Raw genomic sequence first — 19,580 nt, 5'->3', positions numbered from 1 at the left:
CTACGGCTTAAAGCAAGCATCCAAAAGGTACAACAGAATCGATAAGTATTTTGCTAATATGGAATACATGAAGTCCAACGTAGATCATACACTCTACTACACAGTTCAAGGGGAAGACATTACTATTGCACTTTTGTATGTAGATGATTTGATTGTGACTGGAAGCAAGGATAACTTCATCAAAAATTCTAAAACAAGACTTATCTGTTGCAAAGTTCGACATAAAAGATGTTGTACTTATGCACTATTGTCTTGGAATTGAATTTTGGAGAGATTTAGACAGCACCTTCATGAGGTAGCTCAAGTATGTTGATAGTCTCCTAAAGAAGTTTCATATGGCAGATTGCAAGATTACAACCACTCTCATGGAACATAGTTTGAAACTTACTAAAGATTCAGAAAAGCTTACAGTTGATGATAGGTACCACAGGTAGCTCATCAAATCTCTTATATATGTGACTATCACACAACCAGATATTTGTTATGCAGTAAGTACACTAGCACAGTTTATGGAAAATCCAAAACAGTCTCACTGGAATGCAGCTAAAAGAGTCTTGAGATACATTAGAGGTACAAGACAGTTTGGGATAGAATACAAGGGCACCAAAAAGATGGATCAGGTTGGACTACTGCAAGCTCAAAGATCTTATGATGGCAATGTGGATCGTTGAGCATCATCAACATGGCAGTCCACCCTCTTGTGCTTGTATCATGGCCAGCTTCACACCCCTCTAGAGCCACAAAAATAAGAGGAGAGATCTGAAAGGTTTGAGTCTACAACACAAACAATGAAGCATTCATCAGTAGTAGCTACACAAGAACCTCCTCCTAAAAAAGTAGTCACACAAGAACCTACTGCAAGCTCCACAAAGGACAAGACAATGCTAGTTCAAGGCCTTCATCATAAAAAATACAAACCCGATCCTTCAATACGACATTCAGTCAAATCCATTTTAGTAGACCCACAAGGACCTACTACACATGAACCTACTGTGACAAAAGAAATTGGAGCCCTTCAACCTCCTCTTGCAGAGGTCCTTCAAGAGAACTCCATGGCAATACAATGCTATTCCAAAATGAAGCTATGGTCTGAAGAGGAAAGATACTTGAGAAGTTTGAGATCATAGAACAAACTAACTAGATCAACATCCATAACCCCACACACGAGAACCACACTGTGCACATATTTTAGTCGACTAGTCTCCAGGACTCATGATATGTCTTGCAAGAGTGGGTCACCACCATGCAGTATGTGTGCTATCTGGATCCTGGAGATCTCCCGCCGAGACTCAAGGATGGAGGCAAGTCATGGAGAGGCTACTTGATGTAGAAGACACTGGTTCCACTCCTTACCCCCCTGCTGCTGCTCACAATCTTGAGGATAATTTTGAAGCTCTGATGCCCATCCTAACTATTGAGTGCAGAAGTGTGGAATGCTGACTGGTGCGCACGCGCACGAGAGAGAGAGAGAGAGAGAGAGAGAGAGAGCATGCAGCAGAAACACTGCTCTGTACATCTAATGCTTCCCTGAAAGGGGCATGTCTGAGTCCCCACTGAATGACTATGCCTATGAGACTGTCCATGGCTGAGGCTAACTTGTAGACGCTATGGGAGAACCATCCCCATGAGAGAAGGCATCGTGTTAAGACTTTGGGGTCTGCTGCTGAAGGACAAATTGAGTCTGTTGCTGCTGGGGCTGCGTGGGCTCCTGGGACTTCTGAATTGACTGTGGCTGTTGTAGAGGCTGCGAGGCTGTTCTAAGACTTCTGCTATTGCTATTGTAGCTTCTGCTGCAGATAAATCATAATAGACTGAAAGGGGATTCCCTTTATATAGGGATAGGGCTGGAAGACGGCTGGACCAGTCTATGGCCTGCAGGATACCACAGACTGATCCGACTTGTTCTGCAGAATGTTGACCTGTCCAGGTGGCACCGGACTACAGCTGCAGAGCTGTGGCCAGTGCCGACCTGCCATGTGGCCTTGGGTACCTGCGCATCCACGTGGCATCCCTGTAGACGCTGCTGTACTACATTGCCGACCTTGCACAGTGCAGACCTGGCCTGTGCTGCTGATGTCAGCTGTTGTACAGGCTGACATCATCCTGTCTGAGACCTACTGCTGTGCGCTACTGCGCTGCAGAACTGCCACATTGGCAGCCATGCCATGGGCTGTAGATGACCATGATGCACAGCCTGCAGTCAAAACACGTCAGGATGAAGCCTGCTCAGCTGCGTGCTCCCTTGTAGTGTCAAATGGCCTGCCTTTATATACAGGGAGGGGACATCAGCCCATCTGTGTCCATGTGCTGACCAAACAGCCTGTTGTAGAGCTGACTGGCAAACCATATGACCGACCAGGGCCTGTAAATGCCCAAGTTCCCAGCCTAGGGCCGACCCTATGTGGGGCCCCAAGGCGACCTGGTTATTTGGCTGGCTGACAGACGTCTGGCTAACCAGACCAGGCCCTATCAGCCCTTGATAGGACCTCTGCTTGGCTCACACATAGCCCATCCTTGGCTAATGTGGCCAGATCTCCAGCTTGGTGGCCTTATTCTCTGCCACTCCTGCAGCAAATCTGCCAGCCGTTCTTACCATCAATGCTGCCCACACGGCAGTCATCCTACAGCGACATGGCAGTCCTAAGTCCTATGTTCTCCTTCATGCTGTCCTACAGACAGCCATGTATGGCTACATGGCTGCTGCCCACATGTCACCGTTGTGTTAACCTCATGGCAGCCCATATGGTATTCTCTTACCATGTGGGTTCATGAGACATCTCACCAAAAAGTCAGTCAATGAGACAGCTTGACATGAATATTTCAACCAGCCATTTTTCCAGTCTGTCTAGATCTCTCTCCAAAGGGGTTACCTCAGAAGTTATCCCCTTATCGCTAGTGGATCATGCAATCAACTTATTTCAAGCGTTCCTCTGTCACATCCTTCTCATTAGATTTCTTTGCTCGACAGGAAGAATCCACAACTAATGGAGTTGCTCAAGAAAGTTCACATTTGACTCACTTAGTCCATTTTGTTACTCCTGGTTTGAAAAGAAACAAGTATATAGATTATCGAGCTTTGAATAAACTCATTTTTAGAACAAGTACCAGCTACCTCACACTGACGATTTGGCAACTTGAGGATGAAGCATTTACATGAGCTTTAAGGGTTAACGTCCCACTTGTGAGTGCCCCTAATTAGGAATGCAGTGATTCTTGACATTTCAGTATTCTTTTTGGATGAAATGAGGGGACTGATTTTAAAAGGGCACTGAATGCAGCCCACAAGCATGGGTATGGAGTCCATGTGGGGCATATAAAGAAAGAAGGCGGTGGCAGACAACCCCATGCTCCCTCAACTATGTAAAGGAGCCCTTTGGCTCACTCCCTTACCTATCTACTAAGCCTTTGAAAGGCATGTGGAGATGAGGGACTACCAATAGGTTTTAGAGTAGAATTTTCAAATTGGTCTTTAGCTTAGTTTTGCTCCTAGTGTTAGTGTAGGTGTATGTGGCACCCCTTTTGGACTTGACTCATTAAGACATTGTGGAGCATGGTAACACGTTTTGGCTTGCATATATTGATGTATGGACTTATGGAAAACACAACAGTTTTACAATAGCACCCCAGACAGTTCATTTTCAATGACTCAAGACACTAGTAATGGATATTGTTTTTGACATTGATGCAATAAAACAGACCAATTCCTGTTCACAAGCATCCAGATATCCAGAAAGAGTTCCATCTATCTATTGCATTGGCACATTATTTCATGGAAGCCCACTCCATGGTGAAAACAGGTTTGTATGTGGTTTTGCATAACCAGTTTCAAATGCCAGACAAGCATGCTAGGACCAACTTGTGCCGTCATTGAGTACATTCAAGGATTATGCATTATGGCTGCAAATCAACCTTAGCCTCTACTGTCATAATCATTATAGTTTCTATAAAATTTGGAACTATTCAAAGGCAAAATACAAGACAAGGACTTCACCATTACTCATTAAACATCTCAATACAAATGCTTGTTAACCTTTATTTCAAAACAAAGAATTTCTTGTCTATTCATACACAAATGATCTTCTTTAGTATCATTTGTACTTGTGTTCCGCACAATAATGATGCTCAATTACTTTTGTGATAAGAGCATCATGCAGTAACTTATTGTGTCAAGTCTACGTCTATGCAACTTACTATTGGCCTCATATAAAAGAGTTATAACTTATAAATTAGTCACTTTCTCTATCTTGACAACAAATGAAAGCGAGCACAAGATTACTGTTGAGACCGACATCTCCAGGGTAGGCTGGCCGACCAGCTCCCACGCAGCAGGGGGGCCAGAGGGGGTAGGCTCGCCGACCAGCCCCTGGCCGACCAGGCTCTGGCTGACCAGCTGGTCGGCCCAGTTGGCTGACCGACCAGGCTGGTCGGTCTAGGCCATCTGGCCGACCCTCCTGGCCTTCCCTATAAAAGGGTCTTCCCCCTTCCTCATTTCCCTCACTTCTTCCAGCAGCTCCTCAAGGCTCTTGTCTTCAGCCTGCTCCTGGCCATCCTCACCGGAGCCTCCCCTCAGCTGTTCTGTTGGCTGCCCACGCTCCCTCAGCAGATCCCTCTTCTGCCGGGCTCCTGCCTCCTCGCTCCAGGCTTCTACAGTTCCCCTCGTTCCAAGGTTCCTGCCTCTTCGCCCAGGCTCCTTCAGCCTCCTCATTTCTAGGCTCCTGCCTCCTCAGTTCAGGCTCCTCTAGCCTCTGCGCTCCCAGGCCCCTGCCTCTTCGCTTCAGGCTTCTCCAGCCTCCGTGCTCTCAGGCTGCAGCCTCCTTGTGCCCCTTTCTTCTGCTTCAGTTCAGCCCCTTCTGCAGCCTCCTTGTGCCCCTTTTCTCTGCTTCAGTTCAGCCCCTCCTGCAGCTCCTGTTTCTTATCCTGTTCAGGATACCTTGTATTTCAGTTGCTGCCCTGGTTTCTGGGCTGAGTTACAGCAGATCTGTTTGTGGCACATCTTGTTGTCTCTAGTGTTCTCTGTGTGGTTCTGTAGCTTCAGTTTGTTTGCATCTTCCGCTGCCATTTTTATTATGGTATCAGAGCACCAGAATACTCTCTGATCTTGGAACTCCTGTATTGATGAAGTTGAAGAAGCTTGTCCTCATCGGCAACTCTCTTTCCCGCTGACTACAGAGCTCTCTTCTTCCCCCTATATATATATATATATTTTTTATTTTTTATTTTTTTTGCTGCCTGTCGGCAGCCCCGTTCTCTTCAGCCCTTGGTTGCTGTCCACTCCCTGGTTTCAGTCATGGCTGATGAAACAAAGGATTCTACTCCGGATCTTCGCATTCCCCCTATGTCCAGTTTCTTTCAAGAGTCTGACAAGCCTGTACGCATCCCCACTCTTCCTACATTTCCAGATGCTCGGCAGTTAGATGGGACCAACTATTCCCTTTGGAAAATTCAGATGGCGTCTGTATTGGAATCTTATGATCTTGCTGAGTTTGTTGATCCCGGGATCCCTCGTTCGTCTCCTGAGGAGGAGCCACATGCTTCTCTTATCTGGGACAAATTTAATGCTCGTGTACGCTCGTTCATCTTTCTCAATTGTCAACCAGGGGTTCTCAATCATATCAAACACCTTACTTCTGCACGTGCTATTTGGGAATTTCTTGATGGCATGTATCTTCGCGTCACTCCCATGAAACGTATCTCCTTGGAAGTTCAGCTTCGTCGCCTCGATCCGGCTACTTCCCCTTCCATACGGGACCACATCAATAAAATGCAGAGCATGCATCAGGACATCCTCCATGCAGGCAAGGCTATCTCCTCCGAAGATATGGCCATTACTCTCTTATCTCATGTTATTACTGACAATCGATATGCAGCATTCTATTCTTCTCTTATTACCTCTGGCCGCCTCAGCACCATCACTTGGGAGGAACTTGTCCCCATGATGATGGATCAGGAGGAACAGTTCATTAAAACCTCTGATGGTTCTTCTGAGGCTCTTGTGGCCCACCGTCCCAAACCTCGATCCAAGAATGCCCCGTCCTCTGCCACTAACTCATCTTCTTCAGATCCCTCCAGTGACCGTCCTGCTCCCAAAGGTAATTGCAATCACTGTGGCACTCCTGGCCATTATTGGCGCAATTGTCCCTACCGCAAACACAAACGAGCTGACGCACCCCTGGCCGCTGCGGCTGATGCTTCCCTTACCCCCACTCCTGCATTTGTTCACCTTGAGCTCTTGAATTCGGTACCCCTTCCTGCAGTAGAGTCATTGGCTCTCCATAGTTCCGATGCTCGTGAATGGATCGTTGATAGTGGGGCCTCTCGGCATATGACCCCCTCCTCCTCGCTGCTCCAGGATCTCACTCCTCATTCTGGTCGTGTCTGCATCGGCGACAAGCACTCTATTCCTGTTCATTCAGAGGGCTCTCTTGATATTATTCCTGATGGCAAAGGGGGTAAACACTCTTCTCGTGTTCTTTATGTTCCATCTCTCGGCTTTCATCTCCTTTCGGTTCATCAGATTTGTCAAAACAATATGAAGGTTGAGTTTGAAGCGGCCTCTGTTACCATCCGCGATCGTGCTTCCGGACAGCCGGTTTGGACCGGCCATTCTACTAATGGTATCTACAAGCTTGTCGCCCTTCCCTCCCTTACAGGAACCTCTCTTGGCGACCTTTGGCACTATCGGTTTGGTCATCTACACATTGATGCTCTCCATCGTGCTTTCCATGATCAGCTTGTCCTCGGCCTCCCTAACGTCGGCACTCGCCAAGGTCTCTGTCCCTCTTGTATATTGGGCAAACAACATCGCGAGCCGTTTGCCCATCATGCCTCTCGCCGTGCCACCGTTCCGCTTGGTCTTGTTCACCTCGACCTATGTGGCCCTATGCAGATTATGTCACTGGGGGGAGCCTCGTACTACATGCTCCTTGTTGATGACTTCAGTCGCTATTCTTGGATCTTTTTTCTTTCCCACAAGGATCTGGCTTTCAGTCGTTTCCAGACCTGGCTAGCCCTGGTGGAAAAAGAATCCAACCACTCGCTCAAAATTCTTCGTGCTGATAAGGGTGGTGAGTTCACCTCTCTCGAGTTTGATCGGTTCTTGAGTAGTCATGGTGTCAAACGGGAATTTTCCAACACAGGTACCCCTTCTGATAATGGCATGGTTGAACGTAAACATCGTACCGGCGTTGAAATGGCTCGGACCATGCTAACTCACAGTCAACTCCCTCAGTCTCTCTGGGCCGAGGCCATGATGATCGCGATCCATACTCTTAACCGCTCTCCGACATCAGCAATCCCAGGCATGACCCCTTATCAGGCTTACTATGGCTCTAAGCCCGATGTTTCCCATTTTCGGGTATTTGGCTGTGATGCTTATGTTCATATTCCTAAATCTGATCGTGGAAAGCTTGATCCTAAGTCCCACAAGCTCTTGTTCGTAGGCTACAACTCCGTCTCCACTGGATATCGCCTATATGATCCTTGCCACCGCATTATCTCCGTGAGCAGGGATGTCCTTTTCGACGAGCAGGTCCTTCCGCCATCCTCCGACTCTCCTCCTGTTCTTGGAGATCCGTCCGATGCCCCAGAGCCCTCTCTCCCTCCACCTGCCTCGTCCCCCGTTACATCACCTCCTATTCTCTCTCCTCCGCCTCCTTCTCCGGCTCCACCCTCGTCTGCTCCTCCTTTGGAACCCCGCTCGGTACGTGTTCCGCGATGGCTCATTGATACTCTCCGCTCCTCCGGTCTTGAGGATCCCTACTCCGAACCACACCCTGATGATGGGCCTCGTCGCCGACATTTTTACCAAACTTGTTTCCCCTCCCCTTCTCCAACGTCATGCCAGCTCTCTAGGTCTTATGCCCCACCCTGGAGCTGAAAGGGGGTGTTGAGACCAACATCTCCAGGGTAGGCTAGCCGACCAGCTCCCACGCAGCAGGGGGGCTAGAGGGGGTAGGCTGGCCGACCAACCCTTGGCCGACCAGGCTCTGGCCGACCAGCTGGTCGGCCCAGTTGGCTGACCGACCAGGCTGGTCGGTCTAGGCCATCTGGCCGACCCTCCTGGCCTTCCCTATAAAAAGGTCTTCCCCCTTCCTCATTTCCCTCACTTCTTCCAGCAGCTCCTCAAGGCTCTTGTCTTCAGCCTGCTCCTAGCCATCCTCACCGGAGCCTCCCCTCAGCTGTTCTGTTGGCTGCCCACGCTCCCTCAGCAGATCCCTCTTCTTCCGGGCTCCTGCCTCCTCGCTCCAGGCTTCTACAGTTCCCCTCGTTCCAAGGTTCCTGCCTCTTCGCCCAGGCTCCTTCAGCCTCCTCATTTCTAGGCTCCTGCCTCCTCAGTTCAGGCTCCTCTAGCCTCTGCGCTCCCAAGCCCCTGCCTCTTCGCTTCAGGCTTCTCCAGCCTTCGTGCTCTCAGGCTGCAGCCTCCTTGTGCCCCTTTCTTCTGCTTCAGTTCAGCCCCTTCTGCAGCCTCCTTGTGCCCCTTTTCTCTGCTTCAGTTCAGCCCCTCCTGCAGCTCCTGTTTCTTATCCTGTTCAGGATACCTTGTATTTCAGTTGCTGCCCTGGTTTCTGGGCTGAGTTACAGCAGATCTGTTTGTGGCACATCTTGTTGTCTCTAGTGTTCTCTGTGTGGTTCTGTAGCTTCAGTTTGTTTGCATCTTCCGCTGCCATTTTTATTAATTACAACTAGGACTTCTCCCATTGCTTCCTATTCTGACTGAAAGATGGAAAATCATATCCATGGATTTAATTATGACCTTGCTGTTAGAAATGGACCAACAGAGGGTATGCACAGCGGAAGACTGATAGAATAGCTCAGGAGCTCACACTGTGTGTGTGGAGTGGAATCACAAACTTCTTAAACTTATGTGCATCAAATAGATGTGGACTCATCAATAGACAATGATCCAGCCAGATATAGAAACTAGCAAAAGAATATATATTTCTGTCCAAAACTAAGGACATAATACAAAGAGAGATAGATCCAAAATTCCACCAAAGCATGGTCTTTTGATCTTACCACCACGTACTTCTACTATCTGTCGGATATCTCTAGACTTGAGCCCGCGTACTCCACCTCGAGCGTATGTAGACTCTGCGTCCAGATCACAACACCTTGCTGCCCTGAGAGACAGCCAAGGTTCAGCCCTTGAGAGCTCAGTCTGCAGTACACCTTCTACTCTTCTTCACCTCCAGGATGAGGCCCAAGGAAGTGTCTTCTGGCTGCTGCTGTCTGCTCCTCTTTTGCTGAGTTGTTGGATGAGTAATGAGGCTCTTAGCCTCCCTTTTTATAGGCCCCAAGGGCACCTTGAAGTGGCCGACTCAGTCTGCCCCTAAAACCGCCCCCACATGCCCACTTATCTTGGGCTATGGGTAGTTCCTCTTGGGCTGTGTGACCTCTGCATTTATGTGGGGGCCCAGCCCCCTTGTTTTGTGTGCCAGGTGACTTGGCTGGCCCCCCCTATATCCCTTTCTTGCTGCCGACTTGCAGGCCCTGATTGGCCGACTTTAGGGCTGCTGCTAGGCCCCAAGGGAGGAATATATAAGGCCCCTCCCTTGGGCAGTTCCAAGGGCAGGTGGCTGGCCTGCCATGGCCACCACTCCTGCTCTTCTCTCTGTCCTGCAGCACCTCCTATCTGGCCTGCAGCAAATAGGTGTTTCTACTCCTGGATTTCCACGCCATGCTGCTGCTCCAGATCTGCCTCCTGCCAGGCTAGAGCTAGGTTTTGCTGTCCCCGCCATCTGCTCCTTCTACAGGAACTCTCTGTTGCAGCCATGCTGGTCCCTCCAGGTACTTTACTCTCTTCTCTTTGATTCCTGCCCACATGGCAGTCAATACCCTGCCCATGTGTCAGTCTCTCAAGACCCAAGTCCACCCCCCCAATGCTCTTCTCATATGGGGGCTCACAGACGGAGAGGTGACCTCTATTCCAACACTTGCCTCGCTTTCAAATTGTGCAGGCTCAGCAGATAGAAAACCTCCACTCGTATGTTGCAACTTCAGATGTTGACGAAAGAATGTCCCCGAGCAGAGAAAAAAGGAAAAGAAACTGCCCAGGAGGCCAAAGAAGAGCGCATCTGAGCAGCACAAGAGCAAAGGAGAACGGGATTGAGCTTTGCTCTTATCATTGCTCCAGGCCAAAGCAACAAAGCCTAACAAACCAATTCCCCTTCCCATCAGGTCTTTTTGTAGGGAAGCTCAACTTCGATAGATACGACGAAAGACCGAACCACTATTTCTCTTGTCTTGGCTCTACCATCTTGAGAGCCACTTTTTCGTTGTGCAATCCCAGGACAACAAGAAGCATATCTTGGCTTCCATGCACTTGACAGGTGAGGCCGTCGTTTTGGTGACACAGGTGGCAAAGCAATACAATGATGTACTAGAGATAGCTCATTAGGATCAAGGACATCCAAGCCCGATTCTTGTGAGCCCAGTACATGGACCATTATCTCGCCTAGTTCTTTGAGCTAGGTTCAAGAAGCGACAGAGTCAGTCAATCACTATGTGAATCGCAGTCAATCACTATGTGAATCGCTTCTCGCACAGTGGCCACAGAGTTACAGGTTTCAGAACAAGAGACTCAGTAAGTTTCTTTATGGACTTCAGCCTAACATCCAATAGCATGTTCACAGCATCGGGTCAGCCAAGTACAACGACTCCTATGAGCTCGCTCATAATTTTGAGCTCATGAGCAAGGGTCACGGACCCAAAGGCCCTTTCATGGGGACAGTTCTCTCATAGCCTCTACAGCATAGCCTCAGCCATGGACAGTCTCATAGCTTCAGCACCACCCTTCAGTGGGAATTGAGGGCATGTCCTCTTCAATGAGGAAGACACCAGATGTATAGACAGATATTCCTGCTGACTGTCAGAATGAAGATAGTAGATAGCATAACCATGATGTCCACAGTTCTCTCTCTCTCTCTCTCTCTCTCTCTCGCTCTCTCTCTCCCCCCCCCCCTAACCTACCCTCTCCGCCTAGCCTCTCCTACCCTCTCCGCCTAACAGGCCAAACCACAAGCCTCGGGCCGGGCCAGCGCGGCCACAGCCCAGGCCAGCGCGCAGTCAGCGCACCGCCACCAGCGCAGCCAGCACGACAACAGTACCAAGGGGGGAGGGCACCGCAGCGACAGGAGCAGGAACAGAGGAAGGCGCTGCTGATAGAGGGGGGGTTTCGCAGCAGGCAGCAACAGCGTAGATACACCCCGAGCTGAGCTGATCCCCTGGCTCAGCTTTAGGGGGTTAACCTCAGTTCCAGGGCACACCGATCTGCGCAGGCCAGCATGGCGACTCCGAAAACAAAGACATTTGTTCCTTCCTACTCTGATGTAGCAGCACTATCCAGCCCATTTCCATTACATTTCAAACGGAGAGTCGAATCCGACCCACAGGAGCAAATCTATTTTCTACACCAAGAGATAAAAGAACTTAGACTCATGGTGGGTACTCTCACCGAGAGTGAAGGACCTGGAAGGAGACGGTAAGCAAGCAATTATTGCAGAGGTTATTCAGAAATGCAGCACATCTCCACCGACACCAACGTTTGTCTCCACGGTTGAGGAAATCATCAATGCTCAAGTAAGCTCAGCCAAACAAGAGCTGGCCATAGTAGCCAGTAGCAAACTCAGGTTAATCTCTCTCTCTCTCTCTCTCTCTCTCTCTCTCCATTCCACGCTTCCGCACTCAGTAGTGAGTGAGTGCTCCAGGCCCCTTGCAAATTACATATTGAGCACTTGTGCAAGGTACCTTGATGAGATTGACCTGTGCAATATAAATCTTGCTGTCATGTACTGCTGTTCACTGTCTCAGACTTGATGTTGTTAAGAGATTTCTTATGCACCCATGTCTCTACAAGTTCGATTACTTGCGTTCTTTCCACCAATCAAAGTTCATGAGAGTCGTACATGTGTAGGTTTTCTAGCATGAATATCTATCTACTATCATTGCCTCATTGAGCAATGCAGAGACTTACCAAGGACATCTGTCTCAAAGCGGCATGCATCAAATGTTTTTTTCCTAAATGAGGCAGTGAACAATAAAAAACGGCATGCAAAACCGCGCAAACTGCAGATTGCATAGTCTTTTGCAAAGCAAACGATTATTTAGTTCACAATTGGCACTTTTCAGAGCAAAAGCATACCGTCAAGCTTGCCGGTCGACTATGGCAAAATAAATTCAGCATCTTTGTACGACTTGAAATACTTCATATTCCTCTGCACAAAACGTTCCAGAAGCTGGCCTAAGTTGTACTGCATATGAAAGTTTTTTACAATGCCAGTCTCCGCCTTGCAAAAGAACCAGATCCTCAGATCCAAAGCTAGCGCCTCCACTAGAACTGTAACAAAGAGCCCTATCAGATTGTCTTACTGGACTATACACAGCGTTCTTCAGGTTTTCCTTTAATGAGAAGATAAAAGAGTGTTCAGTAGCTTCAAAACGGGAAGGGTATACACTAGACCAGCTTAGTGGATTATAGCCACCAAGGATTTCGTTTGTGCCTTTAACTCTCACAACCGTGACTGTCGCTCCTCTGTTATCACACATTCTATGAAATCCTGACGGCTGAAATCCATCTCTGCTTCCACGAGTTAGGAGCTTTAATTCATATGGGCATGAATTTGAGGAGCCATTTAAGCGCAGTTTTTCAATACGCTCAACGATCCATTTAGCTTGAACCCCACTGAGGATAGTAGAATCAGGTTTTCGTGGAGGCAACTGATTCAATGTGAGCTCGTAACCAGGTTCCAAGTAATAGTGAAGAATGTCGTGATACAGAGCTTTGGGCAAGGCCTTCCTATAAGGAAAAACTTTGATATAAAAATCCTTAGAAGATATATCAACAAATCGGATAAGTGAGATTATATCTTTCAATGATTCCTTCAATGAGGTAATATCTGTTGAAGACCATTGAGCTGTCATCTGAGGTAGACCAGGATTTTGTGCTTTGGCCCAACGAATAACATGCTCCCAGATCTTAATTTCAGCCATCTTCAGATCCTCTCGCCTGAGAAGTGAAATCAATACGTCTGTGCTCGTAGTAATAAAATCAGCAGATTCGAGCATAATCCGAGGGGAGGTGTCCACAAGGCTTTGACAATATTCCTGCAGCTTGGAAAACGTGTTATGTTGGGAGCTAATGTTGAGCAGTTGCACAATGTTGTCTTTAATCCAATGTTGATGGCCCTGGATGAGGTGATTTTGAAGATGCTCAACAAGAGCACCAAGTTCCATCTCATCAGCCGCAAGGAGGAGTTTGAAAGCTTTCGCACCGTCTAGTGGTTTAGTGGAAATAGCGCCTGTATACAAGTACCTGTAACAGGAAAGCAGAGTTACATATGAAATGATAGCGTGAAACGTGGTTTGAAAATTTGCTGCTGCTAACGCAATAGCATGCGTAGGCGATTGACAAGCAACTAGCTCCCATCATTGCAGTTTTTGTAGCTCCCTGTGTGTCCAAATCCTACTGTTGATATTGGAAAAAAACCGTGCCGTTTTCTCTTTCTCGAATGGCAGAACTCACCGGAGAATGACTTCGAACACGTCTGGTTCAACGTTGGGCTTCTTAAAAACAGCGTTGCCGTTGTCTGTGTTGACCCAGGCAGCAGACAAAGCGGTGTGAAAATAAGGAGAACGAGCACGCAAGATCACCGTGTGAGCTCGAAAGGCTCTGGAATCCGTTCCTTTACCGACTATGATGGAGAGATCGGAGTCCTGTGCAGTTTGGAACATCTTCTGCAGGTCGCCCACGAGTTGGGTAATCAAGCCGGACGACATGATGCCTTGGCACTGCTGATGAAAATTCGAAGATGTCGAGAGTTAAACAAGAGGCAACGCAAATGCACATCAAACCCAAATCTCATTATTATTGAATCTTAGATTTTGCCAAGATTTGATTATGCAAATCTAGATAACGTGACATGCGTAACACGCCATTGAAGCCTCGCTTCCACAACTTAAATGAATTGGTTTAACTTTCATTTGGTTCTAATGGTGCCTCGTGAGTCAGCATCGGCACCAGTAGTGTTCACACAAAACATCGGTTTCAAATTTTGAAGGTTTTCCATGAGAATTAACTGATCTTTTTGGTAAAATATAACTAAATTGCCTAAAATTTTGCATATTTTACAAAATTGAGGAAATATTTTTTACGAGTGAAAATGAGAATGTTCCAAGTTCGTTGTATATATTTTGCAGGTTTTCTGTGAACACTGGTCGGCACACCTCTCCACCTAGGCTCCTGTCTCCAAGTATCATGTGTGGCTCGCTACTCCTAATAGCTCTCAACCAATTGCTTAACACTTTAGCCAACACCACTTGGCAAGCAGCCGCCCAACGGGATTAGCTCAAACACCGGGCAAATAGATCTAGCACAGCATTCAGATCACCATGGTGCCTACCCGATGCTATTGGATTCACGAACACATGGTTACCCGAAGCTCATTGGACCTTCTCGAATTTACGGGCACATGATCCCATAGGATCCCGACATGTGAAAGTGCATGTAGCATGATCTTATAGGGATTCCGAGCTCTTTGGAGTCGAGTGGTAGCCATCCTGGATGACTTACACTCGGATAACCACCATTAGGCACCGATTGCACCTTCTGTTTTGCTTTGGATAGCCACATCAACACATAGCTGTTGCCGCAGCTCATGTGCCCAAGGTGAGAGCAACTATCATAAGATGCAACGCCGAGTAACAACATGGCAATAACGTCCACACTCTGCTCCTACACATCCTATCTCTGCCAACAGCATGGTGATAACAACGCATGCACTCTGCTCTTAGACACCCAAGTCAAGTCCCTCCAAGACCCAACCATCATGGAGATGGTCCCAATGGACCCAACATGTTTATCAATGCTCTCCGAGCTCTTCACAAGTGGCACAACACATCGACCGCTAGAACAAATCCTTGTGCTCGACTGCAAGCGAATGGCTATCCTTTGTCAAGACAAGCCTAAGCCAGATGCCAATGTTGCAAGTGCATTCATAATGTCACCCCAGCAGACCTTGCAGATCACCAGCACCAGCCATCAACAGTCTGAGCACGGTGACAGTGCCCTGGCTAAACGGTCAACAAGCAAATTGCAGCCAAAGCTCTCCTAAAGGGAAAGCTGCCCATGATGATCGAGCCGCCTCGCCCAGATGCCCTCACTCACCTGGCCGAGGGATTGTCTAAAGTGTCCTCGCAGAGACTGTGCTCCTAAAGGAGCACTCCATCATAACTAAAACACATCCAAAGCTGAGCTAAACTAGAAAGTAAAGCTTGGAGTAAGCAGAAGATCTTGTCCCTCTAACAACATCTCAAGAGTACTGCAAGGCGGGTACAATCACAGAGGGTGGCCACCTTGACCGACCCCTACCCAAATCACATACCTCCAACCACCCCACCTCCAACTCATCTGATGCCACCTCCGTCACCCCCCATGATGAAGACTTGCAATTGGAAGAAACCTCAGAGTGGTACCAGATCCTCCACCTGACCGACAAGAATACAAAGCTAAGTGCGGAGGACATATGATAAAGTTTGCAACACCTCCTCATATTCCAAAATCATGTTGTCGAGGAAGCCTACGTCCCCTTGCATAGCTAGTCACAGTGCAAATACCACAACTTCTATAGTATCCGACCTTCCATGCCGCACTACCCCCACTACCAGCTCCGCCACCACTTTCGCCCATTCAACTTGTCGCACCTTAGCTTGCTCAACAAGTTCCGCCGCAACAGCCCAAGATGATTCTGAAGGCGACCAAGAGGTGGTCGATGCATGAAGACCTCCGTCCATTGAAGGGAGGTGACACGAAATCATGTGTCGCGGTCAGCACTCGTGCCTTCAGCCCCATGCGGTAGGAGCTCAAATACAAGTCGCAAATCCCACCAGCCGCCTTTCTAGCTGGCCGCTACTGTCTGTGATCTTCAATGAGACGGCATCATTGTTCGAGTCATTTCTGACTCTAGATAAGCATCATTCAAGTCCTTTGGGTTCTCAACCCTAGCATATTGCCATAAAATGTATATAATTCATTAGGTTAACAACTAGGCATCTGACTTCTTTCTTAGGCCTTGTGACGGTTCAGTTGACTTTCATTGTCCTTATCCAACTTCAGTCAGTCCAATCTTCGGTAACACTTCGATCCCTGACCCTTAGCCAGAGTCGTCCGACTCCTAGTCAAAGCTGCACCTATCAGGCCTTTATGGCCAGGTAACATCTGCCAGGCCCTTTATGGCCATGGCATATAATCAAGTTAGGACCGCCACCTTAGGCATTTTTGTGGTCAGAAGTTCAAATGTCTCCTAGTTTAAATGCCCGACATCATCACACGTTGTGGATGACCATTGGCAGGAAGTAGGATTTAAAGGGCATACTACCCTCTTGTATAAGGGTTATTGATACAATTAACTAGGCATTTTAATATATCGAGTATTTTGCTAAGTGTCTCCGGCATTGAGTTGTCATTCTCCACTATGTTGTGAGCTTGGCACTCTTCAACTCACTTTTGGCATTCCTTTCGGGGCTCTGTTTACTTTTTGTCTTTCTACTCTATGTGCTTATTTCAAGTTTCGATGTCGTGCGTTTAACTTATGACCTTACCCAAACACTTTCATTTCCACCCTAACTCGATTGCTCCGTTTCCAACTCGTGGCTGTGTGTTTTGTAAACATTGTATCAAGGATTTAAGTATCTATCTCTATCTTCCCCTTGATCACTTTATGGATCTAACTTGTGGGCACATCAAGGTAGCTTGATGTTGCAACGTTGTAATGGTTATGCCTTGGATGGTATGAATGCTTCACTAGCCCTATCACTATCCTCCTACTTCTCTCGTAAAAATATGCCTTTTGTTCTTCTTTAGAAAAATTCCTTGGGATAATGTCTCTATCCAAAAATAACATTCAATTTTCTATAAAATGAGTATTCTCCCTTAAAACTTGCCTTATGATAATCAACCCTTTTCCTCCTCATAGCTACTATGAGTGGTAGACATTATAAGATCTTTAACAACAAGTACAAAGAATACAACCTTAATTCTTATTTTGAAACTCCAAGTTGATACTGAATAGGTTAGTTCTCTCTCTCTCTCTCTCTCTCTCTCTCTCTCTATATATATATATATATATATATATATATATATCTATCTATCTCCATCTCTATCTCTATCTCTATCTCTATCTCTATCTCTATCTCTATCTCTATCTCTATCTATCTATCTATCTATCTATATCTATATATATATATAATTGATAATATGTACTAATACAATATAATATTAATATATATTTAACATTTAATAGAAATTGTCTTATACTCTCTCTCTCTCTCTCTCTCTCTCTCTCTCCCTAAATGAATATATTCTATATCATATATTATAGATTATATAATCTATTATATTATATATTATATCTTATTTAATATAATATAATATATGATATATTATATGTATATTAAATTCTCTCTCTCTCTCACTCTCTCTCTCTCTCTCTCTCTCTCTCTCTCTCTCCCTCCTCCCCCTACATCAATATATTATATATCTTCTTCTTCCTTTTTTTTTGGCAAAGAAAATTTTGTTTATGTTTTGATCATCTGTACAATGCTGTCAAATCTTTGACAGAAAAGTTCACCTCTAATGAGGGCTGCCAGCATACAAAAAAAACCTCTTTCTATAAATAAGAGAAAACGAAACTAGTATCTTAATTTTACCAAGTTGATAAGTCTCAAAATATATATCCCAGCCCAAGGAGGAGGCAGAGAACCATGGTAATCAGAAGAAAATAGCAAGGATTTGCAGAGATGCCATCTTTCAACACTGGAGCCTTCAGCAGTAACCTGTGCACATGGGATAAATAAAAGAGGAGCAAGATCTAGTTGAAGTAGACTAATCAGCTGGTTCTTCTTTGACTGGACAGAGTGGAGGGAGGATCTGTGACTATATGTCCAGCTTTGCACTTGAAGATCTACCTACCTCTTGAGTGTGGTCAGCCAATTCTGATTGCAATTGAGTGATCTGATCATTGTTATTATGAAACTCCTGATCCAAGAGAAACTTTGCCTGGGGCACAACAGAGAATGTTCAGTTAGCAAGCAATGAAGAGGTGACAAATATCTTCTCTGTTTATCACACATCATGTACCATCCCCCTTGCCAATGCTGAGACTTCTACTATTGGTCCAGACTGCCTTGTGCAAAGTTAGCCATAGCAGGGTAGACATTTTCTCAAGAATTTCTCTATTCCAAATCAACTCAAATCTGAGTGCCCATTTTTTAGCATTATCAGAACAATGCCAACTTTTGTTTAACTTAACAACCTCCTCTATGCCTTTAGAGGGTGTGGGTATTGGTAATAGAGATGAGCTGCCAACCCACCCAAACTCCCTGGTGTAGTCAAGTACTCTACCTCCCTTCAAAGAAATGTCCCCCTCACATAGATGCAATCTTCTTATGATCAGATCTTGATCTACATTTTGAAGTCTGAACTCTCTTCTTATCTCAAGCCAATTTTCCCATCTAATGTTATTCCTGTCCCAAAGATCACCCCAACAAGAAACTCCCTTCTTTTCCAAGTGCCAAGCTCTTAAAAATTCATTATCACTCAGCTGCTGCCTTGAAAAAAAGGTAGATACCTATATGGAATCCAGAGTCATGTAACTTCCTTTCCCTATGAGTGTAATGAAACATTTAATCTGTTCAAAGGCTACCCACAGGGACTTCCACAGTTGGCTCCCTTTGGTAGAGCAAGGCTCTGGGTTTCCAATAGCTGACAAAACAAGGTAGTCCTTCTATCCAAGGGCTCTGAGAGGTCTGACATGTTTAAAGTTCCTGAGCAGAAGGTTAGCCCAGTCTCTATCCGGATTGGTAATTGCTTTTATTATCCACGTGGTGGCTAGCTTGTAGGCAACCAATTGAATATTTATTACACCTAGCCCTCCTTCTTTTCTTGGCATGGTACAAAAAATTTATTTTACTTTAGCAATCCTTCTTCTGGTGTCATTTCCACTCCATAGGAAGGACTGCATATCCTTATGAATTTTTCTAGTCTTGCTTTGGATGGGCACCAGTAGGAGAGATAGAAAATAGACATTGGGCAAATACAATGGTTTAGGACTACCCTCCTCCCTACCAAGTTTGCCTACAACCCCCTGATATTGTTTAGCTTCTTTTTGAATTTGTCAAGGAACCAATCCCATATGTCCATCTTAACATTGAAACCTGTAGGGATACCTAGTAGCCTGAATATCTAACAATGAGGTATCTTTTTGCATCCCAACTAGTCTAACAGGTTTAAGTTGTCCCCTGTTAATACAGCATACCCCATTTTGGTGTGATTAATCTTTGGCCCAGATGCTCTGCAAAAAATGTCCATGCACTCCATTGCTATTTGGATGTCCACATCTGTGTTTATGATTCTGAGGGTAGTGTCATCTGCAAATTGTTGATTGACCAACTGGTTTCCTGAGGGGAGTTCTATGCCATTGATTTCACCTACATCTACTTGTTCTTTAATAAGCCATCCCAAGGCATCAACAGCAATTGCAAATAAGAGAGGGGCAAGAGGGCACCCTTGTCTGAGGGATCTTTTTAAC

The 19,580-nt window shown here is 46.3% G+C and overlaps 1 protein-coding gene across 1 annotated transcript; it reads right to left on the bottom strand.

The window, feature by feature from the left end:
* Window positions 1–708: 708 nt before the first annotated feature.
* LOC147884614 (uncharacterized) lies at window positions 709–13,820 on the bottom strand. The gene is made up of 3 exons (XM_087397839.1): window positions 13,520–13,820; window positions 12,140–13,309; window positions 709–774 (listed from the first exon to the last, which is right to left on the bottom strand). The coding sequence occupies exons 1-2, from the start codon at window positions 13,771–13,773 to the stop codon at window positions 12,175–12,177; spliced, it is 1,389 nt and encodes a 462-aa protein (XP_087253965.1). The 5' UTR covers window positions 13,774–13,820; the 3' UTR covers window positions 709–774; window positions 12,140–12,174.
* Window positions 13,821–19,580: the final 5,760 nt, after the last annotated feature.

This window comes from Dipteris shenzhenensis, chromosome 26 (genome assembly GCF_047967505.1).
Source record: "Dipteris shenzhenensis isolate YYH24624 ecotype China chromosome 26, Dip_SZ_1.0, whole genome shotgun sequence".
NCBI lineage: Eukaryota > Viridiplantae > Streptophyta > Polypodiopsida > Gleicheniales > Dipteridaceae > Dipteris > Dipteris shenzhenensis.
This window is presented reverse-complemented; position numbering and strand designations above follow the sequence as displayed.